At 36.7% G+C, this 26,212-nt stretch overlaps 1 protein-coding gene and 1 long non-coding RNA gene across 12 annotated transcripts in view; both read left to right on the forward strand.

Moving 5' to 3' along the window:
- Positions 1-26,212, forward strand: part of LOC127941671 (prostate stem cell antigen) — a 57,888-nt gene that overhangs the window by 28,946 nt on the left and 2,730 nt on the right. For 3 of the 11 annotated variants that reach the window (XM_052537008.1, XM_052537002.1, XM_052537007.1), the window contains exons 3-5: positions 8,500-8,631; positions 8,834-8,941; positions 9,077-9,422. The exons of 2 other annotated variants lie outside the window; for them this stretch is intronic. In XM_052537008.1, coding sequence (XP_052392968.1) covers positions 8,500-8,631; positions 8,834-8,941; positions 9,077-9,267 — 431 coding nt within the window. In that variant the 3' untranslated portion in view covers positions 9,268-9,422. Of the gene's footprint in view, positions 1-8,042; positions 8,163-8,499; positions 8,632-8,833; positions 8,942-9,076; positions 9,423-26,212 lie in introns of those variants that run through there. 6 more of the 11 variants (XM_052537012.1, XM_052537003.1, XM_052537006.1 and 3 more) reach the window with 4 other exon arrangements.
- Positions 17,063-17,669, forward strand: LOC127941678 (uncharacterized). The gene is made up of 2 exons (XR_008149131.1): positions 17,063-17,115; positions 17,412-17,669. It is a non-coding gene; the product is annotated as an uncharacterized LOC127941678 (long non-coding RNA).

Raw genomic sequence — 26,212 nt, forward strand, 5'->3', positions numbered from 1 at the left:
AAAGGTGACTAACCCTGACTCTGGAGGGTCAACGGTGACTAACCCTGACTCTGGAGGGTCCACGAGCACCTGACTCGAATCTGGAGGGTCAACAGGAACTAGCCCTGACTCAGGAAGGTCAACGGTGACTAACCCTGACTCTGGAAGGTCGATGGTGACTAACCCTGACTCTGGAAGGTCAACGGTGACTAACCCTGACTCTGGAAGGTCAACGGTGACTAACCCTGACTCTGGAGGGTCCATGAGCACCTGACTCGACTCTGGAGGGTCAACTGGAACCTGACTTGATTCAGAAGGATCAACTGGAACGTGACTCAACAGGAGCCTGACTCGACTCTGGATAGTCAACTGGAATCTGACTCGAATCTGGAGGGTCAACAGGAACTAGCCCTGACTCAGGAAGGTCAACGGTGACTAACCCTGACTCTGGAAGGTCAACGGTGACTAACCCTGACTCTAGAAGGTCAACGGTGACTAACCCTGACTCTAGAAGGTCAACGGTGACTAACCCTGACTCTAGAAGTTCAACGGTGACTAACCCTGACTCTGGAAGGTCAACGGTGACTAACCCTGACTCTAGAAGGTCAACGGTGACTAACCCTGACTCTAGAAGGTCAACGGTGACTAACCCTGACTCTGGAGGGTCCATGAGCACCTGATTCGACTTTGGAGGGTCAACTGGAACCTGACTCAAATCTGGACAGTCACTGGGCACCTGACTCTACTCTGGAAGGTCAACAGGAATCTGACTTGATTCTGAAGAATCAACAGGAACGTGACTTGACTCTGGAGGGTCAACAGCAACCTGACTCGACTCTGGATAGTCAACTGGAACCTGACTCTGGGCTAGCGTCCATCTTGCCTCGTGTGGCCGAGCTGGCGGCCATCTTGTGCTGTGGTGTTGGGCTGGCTTCCATCTTGCCTTGTGGTGCTGGGTTGGCGGCCATCCTGTGCAATGGCGCTGGGTCGGTGGCCATTCTGCGCAGTGGCGCTGGGCTGGCGGCCATCTTGTGAAGCGGCGCTGGCTCAGCAGACTTGCGCCTCCTCTCCTCTTTCCATCCACAATGGTGAGACGGCGGCTCCCATCCGAACCCAGGGTCGACGGGGGGCCACAGTGGAGAGCGATGCCGGACCTCCTCTCGACCACTCACTCCTGAACAACCTCTCCTGGTCCCACGGAACACGACCAGGCGGGTACCCTCAAAACCATTTCCTCTATCCCACTCAGTGGCTGGGGAGGAAGTATTAAAAAACATATTGCTGGATCTCAAGTGATGGAGTCCTTCTGTGACGATCGTGTACCAGAGAGACACAGGGAGAGATAGAGATCCAGTTGCAGATGTCTTTATTAAATTTGGTAATCCAAAACGTAATCCAAAACAAGCCAAGGTCAAAACCAAATGAGCAGTCCAAACAAACAAACAAATAAACAAAAGGAGGGAACCGGAAAGGGAAGGAACATGAACTCAGAGGACGAGAAGGCAAGGATAATCTCGGAAGACGAGAATGCTGGCAACACGAATGGTAAGGACTCCATACAAACAAACAGAAAAAGACTGGTATATATATATATATAGGGAGACTAATACAATAAAGTGACTACACCTGGTGCAATTAACAGGAGTGCAATTACTGTGATGACATGACAAGACTAGAGGAAATCTAGTGCCTACGGTGAAGTGCCTAAGCGGAAGTGAGCCCACTAGTGGACACCCAGGGAAACAGAGACTACACAGCGTGACAATTTCATGGTAGGCTACTAATTAATATTTATGCAATAATTATAATACCCCCCCCCCCCCCAAACATTTTTATTTATGTATATATTAATATTAATATACTGGTGCCCTACGTAAACTGTGTACTCTGCCTATAGTTCTATTTAAAAGGGTAATACATTTTCTAGTTGTTGTATTGGAATAGCCACATCTCTTTCGCCAAGCATTCATAATGCATCTCATAATTTTTGATAATTTATCAGTCACCACTGATAAACTAGATTTTCTGTAAAGTTGCTTTGCAATGATTTGTATTGTAAAAAGCGCTATAAAAATAAATAAATAATAAATAATTTTGGATTCTCTCTTTCTGGATTCTCTTTTTTTGAAGGTCTAATGGATAAAGAGTCAGACCTGTAACCCAAAGGTTGCAGGTTTCTTGTCTCAGGTCCAGCAGGAATTGTTGGTGAGGAGAGTGAAAAACCAGCGCTCTCTTCCACCCTCAATATAACGACTGATGTGAGTCCCTCGAGCAAGTCACCGAACACCCCACTGCTCCCGAGAAGCTCTGGGTGTGTGTTCACTACTGTGTGTGTGCACTTGGATGGGCTAAATGCAGAGCACAAAGTCCGAGTATGGGTCACCACACTTGACCACACATCACTTCATAAACAAGCAATGATTTCTTGTTAAAGTAAGTGCAGTATCTAAAGTGATAACTACAACATTCAAAGTTTGTATGTGTATGAGAGAGGAAAAACACAGCTCTTGCTAAATGTGACCTGAGCAGCATGTATTACCAGAAACAGAAAACAATCATTGAGTGTGTGACCATCAGCTCTGCTCTGAAGGGGTTTGCCTGCCTTTTGATATTTTCACAGAACTGCAAATGTTGGAACTGTTTAATTATTTAATTATACAGAGGTTTGTCTTTTTGCAGGTTACACTAAGGTGTCCATTAAAAAGACACTGACCTCTGCAATGCAGCAGGTATTGTCCTTTACATGCTCACGTGCTATTGATTTCCCCAAAGTGACTTAAAATGAGGAAATAATACAAACAATAATACTAGTTGTTTATATATTGTTGTATATTTCAGGAAATATTTCAATTGTATTCTTTTGATCAGATAACGTATATAAAAGAAACTTCCTCCTGCTGTTGTCTCCTCTGCTCTTCTACTTCCTGTTTCATTGAGTGCAGCTGCACTTCAGATTCAACAGCTGCAACAGAAACTGAACGACACACATCTAGCTATATCCTACATCAAGTGTACATATTGTTCTGCTGTTTAAAAAAAGGCTAAATCCTTTTGGATTTAGCACAAACAAACATAATACGAAGAATCTTGGCAGATTTTCTTCCCTCAAATCTTTAACATGCACAGATTGTTTTTATTCGGACTGATGCAAATGGATGCATGTATTCTTTATGGCACTTTTTAAAAAGTGTACATGCTTGCCTTATACGTTTTATTAATACATTATATATCAAATTCGGTGTTTTAATATCTCTCAGTCTTAATGCATTAGGCCACAACAAGAGGAAAATTCTTAACGAGAGACTGCGTCAAGGTTATTTTCTAAAACTAAGAGGAAAAAAACAATTTCTTAAACTGAGATAAAATTTGCCTTCCTGTGTTTCCTTATTTGGTCATGTTTCTTTTTTTTCGTTTAGTTTGATTATGATTCATGTCACCTGTGTTTCTTAATTATCCGTAGTATGTAAGTCTTTGTTTTTGTGTTCTGTCACTGTTGGATCTGCTTGTCGTTACAGTGATGTGATCCCTGCTGTTTCCGGTGTTAATGTTCCCTGTGTTTCCATTAATTAAACTATGTTAGTATATTCCTCGTCTCCTCGCTCCATAGTTCCTGTTATCCCCATGTGTGTGTTGTGATGGCAAGGCATTTTCCATGTAAAGAACATGGTCATCTAGTGCTTTGCATTTCATCAGGATCAAATGTCCTTTCAAATCCCCTTTATTTTGTTTCCCTCTCCATTTCCTCTTGGTCTCCCACCACTAGGATTAATTTTCATCAGCAGATAATCACATGTGCTCCAGAGATTCTGACTGGTGCGTCCTTAGTTACACATATATCAATATGTGCTATCTGTGATGAATTGAGTTCATTATATTGAGTTTTCAGAATGGGAACATAGTTAAACCTGTGCAAAATGAGGCCATTTTTGAGAACAGTTTCTCAGAAAACATTGAGAAAATGGGAACATGTCTGAAAACAGGTGAAATGTATTAAACATTTTAAGAAATGTATCTTTTTTCTTTTCCTTTTTTAAATTTAGTATTTTGTTTTCAGTCCTGTCAATCTGTCATACCACAGATACACTCAAAAATACAAATGTACAAAAGGTTTAAATTTTTAAACAGTACACATTTTTGTGCATATTTTGAGGTGCATATTATGACTTCAAAGTTACATATTAGTACCTAGTGTACCTAAATTATACATATTAATATATTTTGAAAAGGTACTGCCCCAGAGACAACTTTTGCATCTTTTAGCTTTTGCAATGCAAACATGGTCTTCTAAATGTGTTTGGGTGTGATGTGTCACTTTATTTTTGGGATGAATTGTCAGTTTGTATCCCATGACATTGACTTAATCGTCAGTCTGTTGCTATGCAAAATCACATGCAAAAAAAAATAAAAAAAGTTTACAGAGGTTAAACAACATTTAAAAAATGTATTACACTAGCTCAAATTATAGGTTGATTTAAAATGTAACACATTTTTTTAAACATTGCAAATTTACGTAGTTGATTATAGCATCCAAAATACATTTATTTAAAAGAAATACATTTGACAAAATCATACTTAATGCAGAATACTTAAAAGCTTATTGTTATGATTAAATAAACAAAAAACAATAAACTGTTTGCATAGGTGGCTATTTTCATTAGGTGTGCACTGTAATATTACAATGATATATCAAAACCATATATTTTGCTTGGTTAAAACAAAACTTATAGGGGACGTACAGTTGATTGGAAAATGCATGAATTGACATTTTTCCTAATTTGCAATATTGCTTTTCATTTTATGTACAATAAATAAATAAATAAACAAACACATACAAAGAGACATTTTTCAAATATTTTTTTAAGAACAGGTTTGGAACATAAGAAAAACACAATTTTCGGGTGAACTGTCCCTAGAAGTAGACTTTTACATTCCTTATGGTTCCTAATTATACATTCCTTTATCATTAACTTCCAAGTAAATTACTTACAATGAGGAAATAAATCCATACAAATATGGTACAATGTATTGTATTAATATGAAGAAATTCTGCAAACACTTGAAGCCTATATTTATAATACAATATAAGTGTATTCTAAAGACATCATAATGATATTTTAATGCATTTTTAAAAAAAGTATAATACAGTATCTTGTATTATCTCATAAACAATTATGAGAACAGATTTAATTTTGATAGTTACTTATTTGTGGTTATAGCTTTTAAGATGATCATTTATAACAAACAATGAAAATGCTGTATCCAAGTTACAATTAATTATATTTATCACAGTTATAATGTATTTTAAATCTCATAACTAAGCCATTGTTAATCACAAATGCGTAAGTATTACAATGTATTACAATTGTTATGATGATTATTTATGAGATGATGCAACATTTTATACGTTTATACGTTGACGGGTTCTTGTGCGGATAAAACTGAGACAACATGTCCCAGTGGATTTTCCAAGTGCATGACTACAACAACAGTGGTACAAACCAGTAAGTCCAATATGATTTATGAAAATTTGCTGTCATTTGTTTTGACTGATGAAGATGCTGCTATAATTTACTGGTGCTGAAATAAGGCAACTGTAACATTTCATATAACCACAAATTTCTGCTAGGTAACAAGTGCATAATAAGTGCAGTAAACAGTACAACTATTTGTGCTACAAACCAGTGTGTTTATGATTACAACAATACATTAAAATAATATGATAAGAAATACCAGTATGAAATATTGAGCAGTATAACTGACTGTTTTTGTACAGCTAAATTAACTGGAAGATTTTAAATTTTTTTCACAGAACTGATTGTTTTGTTTCTCTATTATACAGAGGTTTGTGTCTTTTTTTTTGCAGGTACCACTAAGTTGTCCACCATGAGTAAAATGTGTGTTCCTGCATGTGAAGTTGGGACTCAATTGCCCCAAGTGACAGTTACCCAATGCTGTGGCACTGACCTCTGCAATGCAGCAGGTATTGTCCTTTACATGATCACGTGATATTGATTTCCCCACAGTGACTTAAAATGAGAAAATAATACAAACAATAATACTAGTGATTGTTTAAAGTCAAGTCAAGTTACCTTTATTTATAAAGCGCTCAAACAAAATACATTGCGTCAAAGCAACTAAACAACATTTATTGGAAAACAGTGTGTCAGTAGTGCAAAATGATAGTTAAAGGCAATTCATCATTGAATTCAGTGATGTCATCTCTGTTCAGTTTAAATAGTGTCTGTGCATTTATTTGCAATCAAGTCAACGAAATCGCTGTAGATGAAGTGACCCCAACTAAGCAAGCCAGAGGCGACAGCGGCAAGGAACCGAAACTCCATCGGTGACAGAATTGAGAAAAAAAACCTTGGGAGAAATCAGGCTCAGTTGCGGGGCCAGTTCTCCTCTGACCAGACGAAACCAGTAGTTCAATTCCAGACTGCAGCAAAGTCAGATTGTGTAGAAGAATCATCTGTTTCCTGTGGTCTTGTCCTGGTCGTCCTCTGAGAGAAGGTCTTTACAGGGGATCTGTAGCGGTCCTTTCTAGGTGCTGATCCACCATCAGGTCTGGACACGTACTGGATCCGGGTGACTGCAGTGACCCTCTGATCTGGACACAGACTGGATCTGGTGGCTACGGTGACCTCGGAACAAGAGAGAAACAGACAAATATTAGCGTAGATGCCATTCTTCTAATGATGTAGCAAGTCCATAGGATGTTATGAGAAGTGTTCCCGGTTAAGGTTCACATAATTAATGCAGCCTAAAAAATCATTTAACGGATTTGGATATTAAAAACATATTAGTATATTATGTGTAAGCCAGGTTAAAGAGATGGGTCTTTAATCTAGATTTAAACTGCAAGAGTGTGTCTGCCTCCCGAACAATGTTAGGTAGGTTATTCCAGAGTTAAGGAGCCAAATAAGAAAAGGAACATACATTAAATTTCAGGATATATTTAAATTGTATTCTTTTGATCAGATAGCGTGTATAAGGGGAGCTTCCTCCTGCGGTTGTCTCCTCTGCTCTTCTACTTCCTGTTTCAGTGAGTCCAGCCGCACTTCAGATTCAACAGCTGCAGCAACTGAGTGACACATTTCTAGCTATACTTACTGAATTAAGTGTTGTTCTGCTGTTCTTTAACATCATGATTTGAGGATAAAAAACAATTTAACAAAAATTAAACAATTTTCAATAAAGTGTGCATGTTTTTCTGCAGTTATTTGGTGTCATGATTTGATTAAGCGAAACACTACCCTTAAGAGTCCTACCAGGTTTTATTGCGCATGCGTACATCAATATTTTATCCTTTTTCTCATGCTAAACAACAAAATTTAATATATCTGCATTACTGTAAAGGTAGGTTTAGGGTTGGGGTCGGTGTAGACTTTAATGAAACAATCTAACAGGTAGAAACAATTATTTATTGTTGGTTTCCTGTAGACGTACCCCTTCTAGCTAAAACCACAGATATAACACATAATTACTGTATTTGCATTACTGTGAGAGTAGGTTTAGGGTTTTGGTGTAGACGTTCATAAACCATAATCTTACTGGCAGCATTTTTGTTGTAAATTTTAAAATTTTAATTGGAGGTAGCAAAATAATAATTATAATAATTCATTACATTTAATTAGTGCTTTTTTGCTTTTCTTATAGACAAATGGAAAAAAAAACACCTGATTAGAGAATGTTCATTGTGGGGTAAACTATCCCTTTAAGAAGGTCGGTCTGAGCAGACTTATGCATTCTTTGTAATACCTTATTAAAAAAAACCTTTTCACTAACTCCCATTTAAAGTATGCATGCTGAAGTTTCTCTTTCTAGTAACGAATGTTAGTTTCAAGTTGTATTTGCTCATAAAGACCCTCCCCTTTGAAAAACTATAAAATGAGACTGAAACAGGTGCATTATTTCATTCAGCTCCTGGTCAAAGATGGATCTGCAAATCTCAATTTTTCTTCTGTTCGTTCTCTTCACTGCAGGTACAAAGACAAATAGTGTTTGTAATGTTACTGAGTACAAATACAGATTATTGATGTCTGACTGTTTTATTACTAAAGGACACTCTTTCAGCTGTTATGAGTGTATGGGTCTGATGGGTTCTTGTTCGGATCAAAAGGTAAAAACATGTCCCAGTGGATTCTCCAAGTGCATGAGTTTAACAACAACTGTACAGAGTGGTAAGTCCAATATGATGGGTTTAAAGTCATTGTTATTTTTGAGTGATGGAGATGCTTGTGGGTTTTTTTTTTTTTTTTTTTTTACTGGTGGTGCTTAACTGAAAATGTAATGTCTCATAGAATTGCTAATTTCCTCACAGAATTTATCATTGTAATAATTACAGAATACTGTTTAGATTTCTGCTGTTGTAATAGTTTTTCTCTGATTGTTGTGCAAACAATATCATTTGTTTTCAAATGAAATCAATATTTAAAATAATCAAATGCTACTTTTATAAACATATTTTCTGTCAAAGTAATGTTGAACTGGTCTTTTCTGAATCATTCTTGTTTTCAGGAGACATTAGTGCTAAAGTGAAGATTAAAGATTGTGTTCCTGAATGTGCAGCTGGTTCCATGAACATGGGCCTTGCAAAGACGTCTTTAGCATGCTGTAACACAGACCAGTGTAACCTCCAAGACGCTCCAGGTATTGTGCTTTACAGACCATATGCAAATGAATATCTTTAAGACCAACAAAGGTCAACAGCTTCCAAAGGACAATAAATCAGGGAATACAATACAGGGTGTGTACAGCAGTGAATTGATTGAATGGAGCAGCTAACGGTGTTATTTCATTCGATTTTATATTTTGCACAGAAAATAAAGTAATATGTGCTCTTGTCCTGCAGATCCCTCTACTGTAGCCAATGGAAAGAAATGTTACTCTTGTGATGGAACAAGCTGCTTAAACCCATTGAGTTGTTCAGGGAGTGAAGACCGCTGCTTTACAGCAACAGGTGAGAATCTGGAAAAGAAAGAAGACATGATTTTTATTGCTCTAATGATTGAGCATTTGATACAGATCACATTTACTCATTTTCAGCTTAGACTAACCTCTGTTTTCTGTTCTCTGTTCTCTTTCTCTTCAACAGGGAGTTCTGGTGGCCAGTCAGCAGTTGTAAAAGGCTGTGTTTCTAAATCTGTTTGTGATGCTTCTACACCACTTGGTGATGTTCAGGGTGTCAAATGTTGTGAGGGGAACCTGTGTAACAGTGCTAATGGTGTCACTCAGAGCTTCCTGTTCCTCTGCTGTTCTCTGCTCTCCTTCATCCTTCTGCACTGAATCCAGAAGATCTACACATTCTACAATCAGACATACAGCACTGAATATCGAGCTTGTGTTTTCTCTGTGCAACACATCTTTTGTGTCCTGATATGATTTTTTTTACTGACATTCTGATGTGACATTTCTTTAAATAAAATACTACATTACAGAAATGCAAATGTTTTACATGATAATTATGTTCAGAAGAAACATGTATAATAATGATTTAATTAGATTAGTTTTTCTTTAGCTGTAACAATATTTGGCATTTGGATTCCCACTATCAGGAATCATGTTCAATTATAGGTTATGAAAGCAAAAATTGAGATATTGATTAACTAGATGTTGTGTAACTATGAAAAGTCAGAAGTCGAATTGTAATACATTATGTGATTCACATTTTATAATTCGATTGGTCAAATAATGCTGTAAACAATAAATGGGACCTTCTCACGTGACTCATTACTATAATATTGATATATATATATATATATATATATATATATATATATATATATATATATTCATAAAAATGTAAAAAAAAATTCTTGCTCTGCATTTAACCCATCCAAAGTGCACACACACACACACAGCAGTGAACACACACACACTGTGATCACACACCTGGAGGGAGACTAATAAAATAAAGTGACTGCACCTGGTGCGATTAACAGGAGTGCAATTACTGTGATGACACGACAGGGCTAGAGGAAATCTAGTGCCTACGGTGAAGTACCCAAGGGGAAGTGAGCCCACTAGTGGACAATCAGGGAAACAGAGACTAGACAGCGTGACATTACCCCCTCCTCCACGGAGCAGCTGCCAGATGCTTCACCCGAACCCAAGGGAAAACCAAAGACACAAAGAGACCAGGAGGGAGGTGGAGCGGCGGAGGACCAGGGGGAGGGACGGAGGGCCAGATAAAATGGTAAAACAGAGACAAGAGGACCAGGTAAAATGGGGAAACAGAGACAAGAGAAGTGCAACACAAAACAAGGAGTCCAGGAGGGTGGTGGACTGGCGGAGGATCAGGGGGAGGGACGGAGAGCCAGGTCCATGGGAGGAAGACAGACAGAAAAAAAAAGTCCAAGAAGGACATCACGTGATGCCCACCTGGGCGGAGCAGAAGACCACCACATCCGTGCGGCCGAAGCAGACGCCTCCCCAGGGCTGAGCTGAAAACCACCACATCCGTGTGTCCGAACCACACGCCCCCCCCAGGGACCACCACCTCCATGTGGCCGAATAAACAGGAGGATAAGTCTGATTGGACAAGTCTGAAAAAAACATGAACAAGTTAAAGGTAGCCTCCATGGCCACAGCAGGATCAGTCGGGTGCTCAGAGAGTTCAACTGAGACGTGACAAGGCTCTGGAAGTTCCGCAGAAGCAAGGAGAGCCTCTGGTAGATCATTAGATACGTGGAGAGACTCTGGTAGTTCATCAGAGACATGGAGAGGCTCTGGTAGATCCACAGAGAAATGACGAGACTCTGGTACTCCCATGTTGTTTCCTTGTTCATGAAGATCAATGGTGACTTGCCTTTGTTCATGAAGATCACTGGTGACCTGAATTCTCCCATGAAGAACCCTGGTGACTTGACTCGGTCCTTGAAGATCACCGGTGACTGGACTCTGTCCCTGACGAACCCCGGTTACTTGACTCGGTCCCTGAAGATCACCGATGACTTGACTCTATCCTTGAAGATCACCAGTGACTTGACTTGACTCTGAAAGGTCAACGGTGACTAGCCTTGACTCTGGAAGGCCAATGGTAACTAGTCCTGACTCTGAAAGGCCAATGGTGACTAGCCTTGAGTCTGGAAAGTCCACGGTAACTAGCCCTGACTCTGGAAGGTCAATGGTGACTAGTCCTGACTCTGGAAGGTCAACGGTGACTAGCCCTGATTCTGGAAGGTCAAAGGTGACTAACCCTGACTCTGGAGGGTCAACGGTGACTAACCCTGACTCTGGAGGGTCCACGAGCACCTGACTCGAATCTGGAGGGTCAACAGGAACTAGCCCTGACTCAGGAAGGTCAACGGTGACTAACCCTGACTCTGGAAGGTCGATGGTGACTAACCCTGACTCTGGAAGGTCAACGGTGACTAACCCTGACTCTGGAGGGTCCATGAGCACCTGACTCGACTCTGGAGGGTCAACTGGAACCTGACTTGATTCAGAAGGATCAACTGGAACGTGACTCAACAGGAGCCTGACTCGACTCTGGATAGTCAACTGGAATCTGACTCGACTCTGGAAGGTCAACAGGAACTAGCCCTGACTCTGGAAGGTCAACGGTGACTAACCCTGACTCTAGAAGGTCAACGGTGACTAACCCTGACTCTAGAAGGTCAACGGTGACTAACCCTGACTCTAGAAGTTCAACGGTGACTAACCCTGACTCTGGAAGGTCAACGGTGACTAACCCTGACTCTAGAAGGTCAACGGTGACTAACCCTGACTCTAGAAGGTCAACGGTGACTAACCCTGACTCTGGAGGGTCCATGAGCACCTGATTCGACTTTGGAGGGTCAACTGGAACCTGACTCAAATCTGGACAGTCACTGGGCACCTGACTCTACTCTGGAAGGTCAACAGGAATCTGACTTGATTCTGAAGAATCAACAGGAACGTGACTTGACTCTGGAGGGTCAACAGCAACCTGACTCGACTCTGGATAGTCAACTGGAACCTGACTCTGGGCTAGCGTCCATCTTGCCTCGTGTGGCCGAGCTGGCGGCCATCTTGTGCTGTGGTGTTGGGCTGGCTTCCATCTTGCCTTGTGGTGCTGGGTTGGCGGCCATCCTGTGCAATGGCGCTGGGTCGGTGGCCATTCTGCGCAGTGGCGCTGGGCTGGCGGCCATCTTGTGAAGCGGCGCTGGCTCAGCAGACTTGCGCCTCCTCTCCTCTTTCCATCCACAATGGTGAGACGGCGGCTCCCATCCGAACCCAGGGTCGACGGGGGGCCACAGTGGAGAGCGATGCCGGACCTCCTCTCGACCACTCACTCCTGAACAACCTCTCCTGGTCCCACGGAACACGACCAGGCGGGTACCCTCAAAACCATTTCCTCTATCCCACTCAGTGGCTGGGGAGGAAGTATTAAAAAACATATTGCTGGATCTCAAGTGATGGAGTCCTTCTGTGACGATCGTGTACCAGAGAGACACAGGGAGAGATAGAGATCCAGTTGCAGATGTCTTTATTAAGTTTGGTAATCCAAAACGTAATCCAAAACAAGCCAAGGTCAAAACCAAATGAGCAGTCCAAACAAACAAACAAATAAACAAATAAACAAAAGGAGGGAACCGGAAAGGGAAGGAACATGAACTCAGAGGACGAGAAGGCAAGGATAATCTCGGAAGACGAGAATGCTGGCAACACGAATGGTAAGGACTCCATACAAACAAACAGAAAAAGACTGGTATATATATAGGGAGACTAATACAATAAAGTGACTACACCTGGTGCAATTAATAGGAGTGCAATTACTGTGATGACATGACAAGACTAGAGGAAATCTAGTGCCTACGGTGAAGTGCCTAAGCGGAAGTGAGCCCACTAGTGGACACCCAGGGAAACAGAGACTACACAGCGTGACAATTTCATGGTAGGCTACTAATTAATATTTATGCAATAATTATAATACCCCCCCCCCCAAACATTTTTATTTATGTATATATTAATATTAATATTAATATTAATATAGAGTGAATTTTTCTTTTTCTTTTGAGCAACTGGGATGATGCCCCCCCCTGGGAGTTGGTGCCCTACGTAAACTGTGTACTCTGCCTATAGTTCTATTTAAAAGGGTAATACATTTTCTAGTTGTTGTCTTGGAATAGCCACATCTCTTTCGCCAAGCATTCATAATGCATCTCATAATTTTGGATAATTTATCAGTCACCACTGATAAACTAGATTTTCTGTAAAGTTGCTTTGCAATGATTTGTATTGTAAAAAGCGCTATAAAAATAAATAAATAATAAATAATTTTGGATTCTCTCTTTCTGGATTCTCTTTTTTTGAAGGTCTAATGGATAAAGAGTCAGACCTGTAACCCAAAGGTTGCAGGTTTCTTGTCTCAGGTCCAGCAGGAATTGTTGGTGAGGAGAGTGAAAAACCAGCGCTCTCTTCCACCCTCAATATAACGACTGATGTGAGTCCCTCGAGCAAGTCACCGAACACCCCACTGCTCCCGAGAAGCTCTGGGTGTGTGTTCACTACTGTGTGTGTGCACTTGGATGGGCTAAATGCAGAGCACAAAGTCCGAGTATGGGTCACCACACTTGACCACACATCACTTCATAAACAAGCAATGATTTCTTGTTAAAGTAAGTGCAGTATCTAAAGTGATAACTACAACATTCAAAGTTTGTATGTGTATGAGAGAGGAAAAACACAACTCTTGCTAAATGTGACCTGAGCAGCATGTATTACCAGAAACAGAAAACAATCATTGAGTGTGTGACCATCAGCTCTGCTCTGAAGGGGTTTGCCTGCCTTTTGATATTTTCACAGAACTGCAAATGTTGGAACTGTTTAATTATTTAATTATACAGAGGTTTGTCTTTTTGCAGGTTACACTAAGGTGTCCATTAAAAAGACACTGACCTCTGCAATGCAGCAGGTATTGTCCTTTACATGCTCACGTGCTATTGATTTCCCCAAAGTGACTTAAAATGAGGAAATAATACAAACAATAATACTAGTTGTTTATATATTGTTGTATATTTCAGGAAATATTTCAATTGTATTCTTTTGATCAGATAACGTATATAAAAGAAACTTCCTCCTGCTGTTGTCTCCTCTGCTCTTCTACTTCCTGTTTCATTGAGTGCAGCTGCACTTCAGATTTAACAGCTGCAACAGAAACTGAACGACACACATCTAGCTATATCCTACATCAAGTGTACATATTGTTCTGCTGTTTAAAAAAAGGCTAAATCCTTTTGGATTTAGCACAAACATAATACGAAGAATCTTGGCAGATTTTCTTCCCTCAAATCTTTAACATGCACAGATTGTTTTTATTCGGACTGATGCAAATGGATGCATGTATTCTTTATGGCACTTTTTAAAAAGTGTACATGCTTGCCTTATACGTTTTATTAATACATTATATATCAAATTCGGTGTTTTAATATCTCTCAGTCTTAATGCATTAGGCCACAACAAGAGGAAAATTCTTAACGAGAGACTGCGTCAAGGTTATTTTCTAAAACTAAGAGGAAAAAAACAATTTCTTAAACTGAGATAAAATTTGCCTTCCTGTGTTTCCTTATTTGGTCATGTTTCTTTTTTTTCGTTTAGTTTGATTATGATTCATGTCACCTGTGTTTATTAATTATCCGTAGTATGTAAGTCTTTGTTTTTGTGTTCTGTCACTGTTGGATCTGCTTGTCGTTACAGTGATGTGATCCCTGCTGTTTCCGGTGTTAATGTTCCCTGTGTTTCCATTAATTAAAGACTATGTTAGTATATTCCTCGTCTCCTCGCACCATAGTTCCTGTTATCCCCATGTGTGTGTTGTGATGGCAAGACATTTTCCATGCAAAGAACATGGTCATCTAGTGCTTTGCATTTCATCAGGATCAAATGTCCTTTCAAATCCCCTTTATTTTGTTTCCCTCTCCATTTCCTCTTGGTCTCCCACCACTAGGATTAATTTTCATCAGCAGATAATCACATGTGCTCCAGAGATTCTGACTGGTGCGTCCTTAGTTACACATATATCAATATGTGCTATCTGTGATGAATTGAGTTCATTATATTGAGTTTTCAGAATGGGAACATAGTTAAACCTGTGCAAAATGAGGCCATTTTTGAGAACAGTTTCTCAGAAAACATTGAGAAAATGGGAACATGTCTGAAAACAGGTGAAATGTATTAAACATTTTAAGAAATGTATCTTTTTTCTTTTCCTTTTTTAAATTTAGTATTTTGTTTTCAGTCCTGTCAATCTGTCATACCACAGATACACTCAAAAATACAAATGTACAAAAGGTTTAAATTTTTAAACAGTACACATTTTTGTGCATATTTTGAGGTGCATATTATGACTTCAAAGTTACATATTAGTACCTAGTGTACCTAAATTATACATATTAATACATTTTGAAAAGGTACTGCCCCAGAGACAACTTTTGCATCTTTTAGCTTTTGCAATGCAAACACGGTCTTCTAAATGTGTTTGGGTGTGATGTGTCACTTTATTTTTGGGATGAATTGTCAGTTTGTATCCCATGACATTAACTTAATCGTCAGTCTGTTGCTATGCAAAATCACATGCAAAAAAAATAAAAAAAGGTTTACAGAGGTTAAACAACATTTAAAAAATGTATTACACTAGCTCAAATTATAGGTTGATTTAAAATGTAACACATTTTTTTAAACATTGCAAATTTACGTAGTTGATTATAGCATCCAAAATACATTTATTTAAAAGAAATACATTTGACAAAATCATACTTAATGCAGAATACTTAAAAGCTTATTGTTATGATTAAATAAACAAAAAACAATAAACTGTTTGCATAGGTGGCTATTTTCATTAGGTGTGCACTGTAATATTACAATGATATATCAAAACCATATATTTTGCTTGGTTAAAACAAAACTTATAGGGGACGTACAGTTGATTGGAAAATGCATGGATTGATATTTTTCCTAATTTGCAATATTGCTTTTCATTTTATGTACAATAAATAAATAAATAAACAAACACATACAAAGAGACATTTTTCAAATATTTTTTTAAGAACAGGTTTGGAACATAAGAAAAACACAATTTTCGGGTGAACTGTCCCTAGAAGTAGACTTTTACATTCCTTATGGTTCCTAATTATACATTCCTTTATCATTAACTTCCAAGTAAATTACTTACAATGAGGAAATAAATCCATACAAATATGGTACAATGTATTGTATTAATATGAAGAAATTCTGCAAACACTTGAAGCCTATATTTATAATACAATATAAGTGTATTCTAAAGACATCATAATGATATTTTAATGCATTTTAAAAAAATGTATAATACAGTATCTTGTATTATCTCATAAACAATCATGAGAACAGATTTAATTTTGATAGTTACTTATTTGTGGTTATAGCTTTTAAGATGATCATTTATAACAAACAATGAAAATGCTGTATCCAAGTTACAATTAATTATATTTATCACAGTTATAATGTATTTTAAATCTCATAACTAAGCCATTGTTAATCACAAATGCGTAAGTATTACAATGTATTACAATTGTTATGATGATTATTTATAAGATGATGCAACATTTTATACGTTTATACGTTGACGGGTTCTTGTGCGGATAAAACTGAGACAACATGTCCCAGTGCATGACTACAACAACAGTGGTACAAACCAGTAAGTCCAATATGATTTATGAAAATTTGCTGTCATTTGTTTGACTGATGAAGATGCTGCTATAATTTACTGGTGCTGAAATAAGGCAACTGTAACATTTCATATAACCACAAATTTCTGCTAGGTAACAAGTGCATAATAAGTGCAGTAAACAGTAAAACTATTTGTGCTACAAACCAGTGTGTTTATGATTACAACAATACATTAAAATAATATGATAAGAAATACCAGTATGAAATATTGAGCAGTATAACTGACTGTTTTTGTACAGCTAAATTAACTGGAAGAATTTAAATTTTTTTCACAGAACTGATTGTTTTGTTTCTCTATTATACAGAGGGTTGTGTCTTTTTTTTTTGCAGGTACCACTAAGTTGTCCACCATGAGTAAAATGTGTGTTCCTGCATGTGAAGTTGGGACTCAATTGCCCCAAGTGACAGTTACCCAATGCTGTGGCACTGACCTCTGCAATGCAGCAGGTATTGTCCTTTACATGATCACGTGATATTGATTTCCCCACAGTGACTTAAAAAGAGGAAATAATACAAACAATAATACTACAAACACAACTGACTGTTTAAAGGAACATAATATCAAATTTCAGCAGTGAATAGTGTGCAAAGCTTCAGTGGAAGAAAAAGGAGAATCTTATGAATTAGTTTCAGAGAGTTTTAATTGTGATTAAATTCATCAACAGTGGATAAGCATTTTTTTTTATTATGTTATTAGTATAAGTATTGTTAACTAACAGTAATTTCCCGATTGTCTTGATCAGATGGCGTGTATAAGGGGAGCTTCCTCCTTCTGTTGTCTCCTCTGCTCTTCTACTTCCTGTTTCAGTGAATCCAGCTGCACTTCAGATTCAACAGCTGCAACACAAACTGAACAACGCACATTTCTTGTCATACTCTTCAGAATAAAGTATACTTGTAATTCTACTGTTCTTTAGCATTATGGTATGGGGGATGAAAATATGTGTTTTTACTAAACATATTAAACAAAATAGTGCATCAACTAGTGTAACAGATAATTATTAAAAAGAAAAAAATATGAATATAAGATAAAGAGTTTGCAATATCTGCATTAACTTTGTAGAGTAATAATATTTGCAGTAAAGACTACATATTTCCTTTAGATTTTTTCTTTCCCTTCTTTTGCATATATATATTTAAATCGGTATATACAGTATATTGGTATTTAGGTACTTTCCTATATATATCAAGTGAAAAGTTATAATGGAATCCAATAAAGATTAAAAAAGAAAAACTGTGTGCTAAACTGCTGTTTAAAATGAAAGATTTACATTAAACATCTTCCTCAGTTATTTTCCTTAGTTAACTTTTTTTTCTTTTAGTTCTTCAAGGTCTACTAAGGTTCAAAGTGCAGTAAATGATTTCTGAGAAACAACAAGATTTGACATCAGCATCACTCCCTTTATTGCTTCATCCAGGCTAACTCTCCAATCTCTCATGTCTCTTTAGCTGATATTACAACATCATATCAATTACTTACGTATTGACCAGAAACAAAGCAACCTCAATATCTCTTTTCAGGCCTTCCTGCTCTCGAACAAACTATTACAGTATTTTATCTTAACCTTTAAGTACTTTAAATATGTAAGACTTCTAATTCAGTAGCCACTATACTGTATGTAAATATCTAGAATAACAACAGGAAATGGTCAAACTATTTGTCTTAAAAATCATTGTGTTTATGATTATGGCAAATAAATAATAATACAAGTTTCTTATCTGAACTTTTCTTGGGCATATGCGCAGATCAGTATCAGTAATAAAATTTTGCATTTTTCATGTCATAATCAGTTACATAAACCTGCAGTGTAAACTGTGTTATCTGTCAGGTTATGTGTTGAGATGAATTGTCAGTTTGTTCCCAAACACATTTGTTTCCTCAAACATCAGTCTGTCACTATGCAAAATCACATGCAAGAAGACAAAAGGTTGATTAAGATATAACGGCATTTTAAAAATCTATATTATACTGTGTGTTAGTAATACTAATTTACTAATTACTAATTTAATTTCATCAACATATAATTTTTTAATATGTTTTACCCTCATTTCTTTGCTTATTTTAGCCCACTTTTGGTTCATTAATTTGATTATTTTGGTATTATCTATTATTCGCTATATTACATGTTAAAACTACTCACTTTTAATGTTAAAATCATAAATTATTGAATTAATCATTTATTTTTTATTATCGTTTATTATCAATTAATTAATCATTAATTAATGCATAGATACATAAACTGTAAAAAAAAATCTGTAAAATATACAGTAAAAACAAAACAAAAAAACAAACAAAACAAAACACAGTTTTAAGTTTTAAAAAGGTTTTACCTTAAATTTACAGTTTAATACTGTCATTTAACTGGTATAATGTTAATATACCGACTTATTGAAGTACTGAAATCTGTTTTTTACCTCTGTAATATACTGGTAACCACTGAAAGCAGGTTGTGATGAGAAAGTCACGTGATGAAACAAAGCCCATCACAAGCAGCTTTTAAATAATAAGATACATAGAAGATGCACAGTATGATTCATCATGGTGAGACTCATTAAACTGAAATATGCAATAAACATAAATTTAACAACATAAAACCCTAATAAACATAAAAGATAAGAAAAAAAAAGAAGAAACATAGTTATTTCAAATAAAAAAAACATAAAATTCAAACAAAATTTTAAATGCAACGCAGAGAATTCTGGGAACTTTCTGAAAATTCTGGGAATTTTACAGGAAATTAACATTAACTATTTTATATTTACAGGTTTGTTTTTTTACAGTTAAAATCAAAGTAATTGTTTTTACAGTGAATACATAAAGTGCCCTTGAGCAAGGCACTGAACCCAATTACTAATTCTGAGTATGGGTTACTATACTTGGCAAATGTCACGACTTCCACTTTCACTAAAGAGTGTAATGCAATCTGATGGGTTCAAGGTCATTACAGCTTCTAACACCTGCAGTCTGATCTTTAATTATTTCAGAAGAAATGAAACTATGGTTCTGTTGAAACACAATGTTTCATGCACCACCCAGTGTGTGAGGGTGGGTGTCATAAAACCTTATAAACCTTACCACAATATAGTATATTAAAGTGATCATACAGTTTCTAGTTACCGAATGTAAATATGTACAGATAATACAGCATTTGAAGATATACAAAGTATGTATGCGGTTCTTTCTTCTGCAGAACAAAAGAAGATATTTAAAGACTTTTGGGGCACAAACAACACTGAACCCCAGTCACTTTCATTTTATGGACAAACACACACACAGACAAACTAACAAACACAAGGACATTTTTAACATATCTATTTTTGTGTTCCACTGAAGAAAGGAAGTCAAACAGGTTTGGAATGACATGAATAAATGATAACAGATTTGTCATTTTTGGGTGAACTGTCCCATTAAAACGGTTTAGTAGACTACAATTCCTTATCAGACATCCCTTTATGTTATAAATTACGTAAGTTTCTGATTCCAGAAATGTGTTTAACTTCTGTTACACTTTAATATGCTCATAAAGACACACACCTTCTAATTAAGCTATAAAATGAGCGCTGAAACAGACACTGTTTCCTTAACGGATCGGCAAATAGTTTGTTTTTCAATATTTGCATTTCAATTATCACAAATTTGTATTTTTATAGTTACACAGACAAAGGTACAAATTGTAACTGTAATACATCAGATGATAAAGGACAAGTGCTGGGTATTGATCACAGTTCGATTCGATTTGGTTTCAGTTTTTGCTTAAGGATAAAAACTGTCTTTCGGCTAATGCTGTACTTGGAATCCTCATTAGACATTACTATTTACTATGGTGGTGTTTATTTTAAGCTAAAATTAACTGGTTAATCACAAACTGTCAAATTTAATCGTTATTTGTTTTATATAAAATAATCTTGCACTGTCCTCCTTTTATAACATTATCATTTAAATTTCTCTCAGAGCATATGACAAAATTCTTGTGAAAATTCTTCTCCGTCTTGCGATGAATGAAAGAGATTTTACTTTTCACACTTAATTTAGTTGCCACATATTATCAATCCAGTTAGGTCACATTATACCTTTTTTAATCATTTCATGTTTTAGCTAGTTGCAACAATATATTCAAGTTAATACAATAAACAATATATTCAAGTTGGCTTTCTATTTATATCTTGGCTTCTCATCACCATCTTAAAAGTATTTTCATGTAAACTTGTATTCGATATTTATAAAGTAAAGATGAACAATGAAATCTTTTGTCAAGCCCTGCCCAGATTTGACCTGAGCAAAGCCATTTAGCAGCTATTTCAAACAGCTGAAATATCAAATGTGATCTTAAGTTATTTCAGAATAGTGAGGTTAGGAATACTGAATATGAGTTTGTGGTTAAAGAGTTCACCCAAAAAATTTTATGATTACGGAATTGTAATTTTTGGGCGAACTATCCCTTTAAGAAGCCTAGTTGCAAAAATTGATGTAATTCTTAACTGGTGGGGTGAAGAAACCATAGACAGTAAAAGAAATGGACACAGAGACCCCATTGGATTCAACAGAGACAAGTGAAGTCATTTGGGGCACGCACTTCCTGGAGGTCGAGCGAACTGCGCAGACATAAACTGAGCTTGATGACATATATGTCACGTGAGCAACCTGTCTGACAATTGTAAGTCTTCTAATCGCTGTGCAAAAGAAATCTGAATCACCCACCCAATCTTGCAGATGTTGTTGAATAATTTTGTTCTGTTGCTTTTATGGACTCTCTATGGGCTTCACCCTTGACTTCATGCCTCCACGTCCCCCCGATAGCCTCATAGACAGTGAAAGATTGTCTGCGAGCTACTCCTCCTCTCCATACGGTAATTTCTCTACTGTACGACAGAGAGTCGCAGGTCATGATGCAATCATTAGCCTATTTTTACAAAAACTGCTTCTACGGGACCATAATGTAAGATACAAGGTAATGGAGCCTTTTATACATTTTCGTGTTTCTTTAGAAATAATTAATGGACAAATGGAGTCTTTAAATGCCTCAGATGCAAAGTTATTTGCTGTCAAAGTGACGCCAAAATGAATGGAAGTCAATGGAATGCTAACAGCAGGTGGGGGTCCGCTAGCCAATGGCTGCGCCCAGGGGGGCTTCAATAAAATATGAAACCCTGCCCCCCTGGAAGAAACCCTAACCATTACTAATATGACCGATTATGTAATTATACAAGCCTAAATTTTAATTTCCTGAAATGTAACTCGTTTCATTCATTTTTACTTTTTTCTCCTAAAGACCCATCTTTCTTTATTACTAAAGGACACTGATGAGTTTTTGTTCAGAAAAACAAGTGCTAAAGTTTAAAAGTGGCAATATATGTTTATGCAGTATGATTGATTGAAATACTGTTATATTTAAAAATTGCATTTAGCATTAATTAACAGCAGGTGGAAACAGATAACGTTTGTTATCACCTAAAGAACAGCTCAATAATTTTTTTTCAATAATTGTGTTTTATCAATTAGTTGTCCCTCTTCTTATAATGCATCAGCTGTCTTTGTATTTGCATGTATAAAAATAAAAATACATTTTTTATTGCTTTTTTAAAAACTTGACACATGTATTGTATTTGCAATACTGTACAGCCACAAAAGGGTGCTTGAAACTCTTCAAGATTTTTGTTTCATTGACTCCCACAGTGGGGGAGTCAATGAATATTATATATATAAAAAATAAGAAGAAACATAGTTATTTCAAAGAACAACTTCATTTTCAAACAGAATTTGAAATGCAACGCAGAAAATTCTGGGACTTTTACAGGAAATTATCATTAACCATTTAACAGGTTTGTTTTTTTACAGTTAAAATCAAAGTAATTGTTTTTACAGTGCATACATAAAGTGCCCTTGAGCAAGGCACTGAACCCTCAGTTGCCCACCTGGCGCTGATCTATAGCTGCCCACTGCTCCAGGTGTGTGTTCACAGTGTGTTCACTTCTCACTGCTGTGTGTGTGTGCACTTGAATGGGTTAAATGCAGAGCACTAATTCCGAGTATGGGTTACTATACTTGGCAAATGTCACGACTTCCACTTTCACTAAAGAGTGTAATGCAATCTAATGGGTTCAAGGTCATTACAGCTTCTAACACCTCCAGACTTATCTTTAATTATTTCAGAAGAAATGAAACTATGGTTCTGTTGAAACACAATGTTTCATGCACCCAGTGTGTGAGGGTGGGTGTCATAAAACCTTATAAACCTTACAACAATATAGTATATTAAAGTGATCATACAAACTGTATTGGTTCTAGTTACCGAATGTAAATATGTACAGATAATACAGCATTTGAAGATATACAAAGTATGCATGCGGTTCTTTCTTCTGCAGAACAAAAGAAGATATTTAAAGACTTTTGGGGCACAAACAACACTGAACCCCAGTCACTTTCATTTTATTGACAAACACACACACAGACAAACTAACAAACACAAGGAAATTTTTAACATATCTATTTTTGTGTTCCACTGAAGAAAGGAAGTCAAACAGGTTTGGAATGACATGAATAAATGATAACAGATTTGTCATTTTTGGGTGAACTGTCTCATTAAAACGGTTTAGTAGACTACAATTCCTTATCAGACATCCCTTTATCTTATAAATTACGTAAGTTTCTGATTCCCGAAATGTGTTTAACTTCTGTTACACTTTAATATGCTCATAAAGACACACACCTTTCAATTTAAGCTATAAAATGAGCGCTGAAACAGACACTGTTTCCTTAACGGATCGGCAAATAGTTTGTTTTTCAATATTTGCATTTCAATTATCACAAATTTGTATTTTTATAGTTACACAGACAAAGGTACAAATTGTAACTGTAATACATCAGATGATAAAGGACAAGTGCTGGGTATTGATCACAGTTCGATTCGATTTGGTTTCAGTTTTTGCTTAAGGATAAAAACTGTCTTTCGGCTAATGCTGTACTTGGAATCCTCATTAGACATTACTATTTACTATGGTGGTGTTTATTTTAAGCTAAAATTAACTGGTTAATCACAAACTGTCAAATTTAATCGTTATTTGTTTTATATAAAATAATCTTGCACTGTCCTCCTTTTATAACATTATCATTTAAATTTCTCTCAGAGCATATGACAAAATTCTTGTGAAAATTCTTCTCCGTCTTGCGATGAATGAAAGAGATTTTACTTTTCACACTTAATTTAGTTGCCACATATTATCAATCCAGTTAGGTCACATTATACCTTTTTTAATCATTTCATGTTTTAGCTAGTTGCAACAATATATTCAAGTTAATACAATAAACAATATATTCAAGTTGGCTTTCTATTTATATCTTGGCTTCTCATCACCATCTTAAAAGTATTTTCATGTAAACTTGTATTCGATATTTATAAAGTAAAGATGAACAATGAAATCTTTTGTCAAGCCCTGCCCAGATTTGACCTGAGCAAAGCCATTTAGCAGCTATTTCAAACAGCTGAAATATCAAATGTGATCTTAAGTTATTTCAGAATAGTGAGGTTAGGAATACTGAATATGAGTTTGTGGTTAAAGAGTTCACCCAAAAAATTTTATGATTACGGAATTGTAATTTTTGGGCGAACTATCCCTTTAAGAAGCCTAGTTGCAAAAATTGATGTAATTCTTAACTGGTGGGGTGAAGAAACCATAGACAGTAAAAGAAATGGACACAGAGACCCCATTGGATTCAACAGAGACAAGTGAAGTCATTTGGGGCACGCACTTCCTGGAGGTCGAGCGAACTGCGCAGACATAAACTGAGCTTGATGACATATATGTCACGTGAGCAACCTGTCTGACAATTGTAAGTCTTCTAATCGCTGTGCAAAAGAAATCTGAATCACCCACCCAATCTTGCAGATGTTGTTGAATAATTTTGTTCTGTTGCTTTTATGGACTCTCTATGGGCTTCACCCTTGACTTCATGCCTCCACGTCCCCCCGATAGCCTCATAGACAGTGAAAGATTGTCTGCGAGCTACTCCTCCTCTCCATACGGTAATTTCTCTACTGTACGACAGAGAGTCGCAGGTCATGATGCAATCATTAGCCTATTTTTACAAAAACTGCTTCTACGGGACCATAATGTAAGATACAAGGTAATGGAGCCTTTTATACATTTTCGTGTTTCTTTAGAAATAATTAATGGACAAATGGAGTCTTTAAATGCCTCAGATGCAAAGTTATTTGCTGTCAAAGTGACGCCAAAATGAATGGAAGTCAATGGAATGCTAACAGCAGGTGGGGGTCCGCTAGCCAATGGCTGCGCCCATGGGGGCTTCAATAAAATATGAAACCCTGCCCCCCTGGAAGAAACCCTAACCATTACTAATATGACCGATTATGTAATTATACAAGCCTAAATTTTAATTTCCTGAAATGTAACTCGTTTCATTCATTTTTACTTTTTTCTCCTAAAGACCCATCTTTCTTTATTACTAAAGGACACTGATGAGTTTTTGTTCAGAAAAACAAGTGCTAAAGTTTAAAAGTGGCAATATATGTTTATGCAGTATGATTGATTGAAATACTGTTATATTTAAAAATTGCATTTAGCATTAATTAACAGCAGGTGGAAACAGATAACGTTTGTTATCACCTAAAGAACAGCTCAATAATTTTTTTTCAATAATTGTGTTTTATCAATTAGTTGTCCCTCTTCTTATAATGCATCAGCTGTCTTTGTATTTGCATGTATAAAAATAAAAATACATTTTTTATTGCTTTTTTAAAAACTTGACACATGTATTGTATTTGCAATACTGTACAGCCACAAAAGGGTGCTTGAAACTCTTCAAGATTTTTGTTTCATTGACTCCCACAGTGGGGGAGTCAATGAATATTATATATATAAAAAATAAGAAGAAACATAGTTATTTCAAAGAACAACTTCATTTTCAAACAGAATTTGAAATGCAACGCAGAAAATTCTGGGACTTTTACAGGAAATTATCATTAACCATTTAACAGGTTTGTTTTTTTACAGTTAAAATCAAAGTAATTGTTTTTACAGTGCATACATAAAGTGCCCTTGAGCAAGGCACTGAACCCTCAGTTGCCCACCTGGCGCTGATCTATAGCTGCCCACTGCTCCAGGTGTGTGTTCACAGTGTGTTCACTTCTCACTGCTGTGTGTGTGTGCACTTGAATGGGTTAAATGCAGAGCACTAATTCCGAGTATGGGTTACTATACTTGGCAAATGTCACGACTTCCACTTTCACTAAAGAGTGTAATGCAATCTAATGGGTTCAAGGTCATTACAGCTTCTAACACCTCCAGACTTATCTTTAATTATTTCAGAAGAAATGAAACTATGGTTCTGTTGAAACACAATGTTTCATGCACCCAGTGTGTGAGGGTGGGTGTCATAAAACCTTATAAACCTTACAACAATATAGTATATTAAAGTGATCATACAAACTGTATTGGTTCTAGTTACCGAATGTAAATATGTACAGATAATACAGCATTTGAAGATATACAAAGTATGTATGCGGTTCTTTCTTCTGCAGAACAAAAG

This window comes from Carassius gibelio, chromosome A21 (genome assembly GCF_023724105.1).
Source record: "Carassius gibelio isolate Cgi1373 ecotype wild population from Czech Republic chromosome A21, carGib1.2-hapl.c, whole genome shotgun sequence".
NCBI lineage: Eukaryota > Metazoa > Chordata > Actinopteri > Cypriniformes > Cyprinidae > Carassius > Carassius gibelio.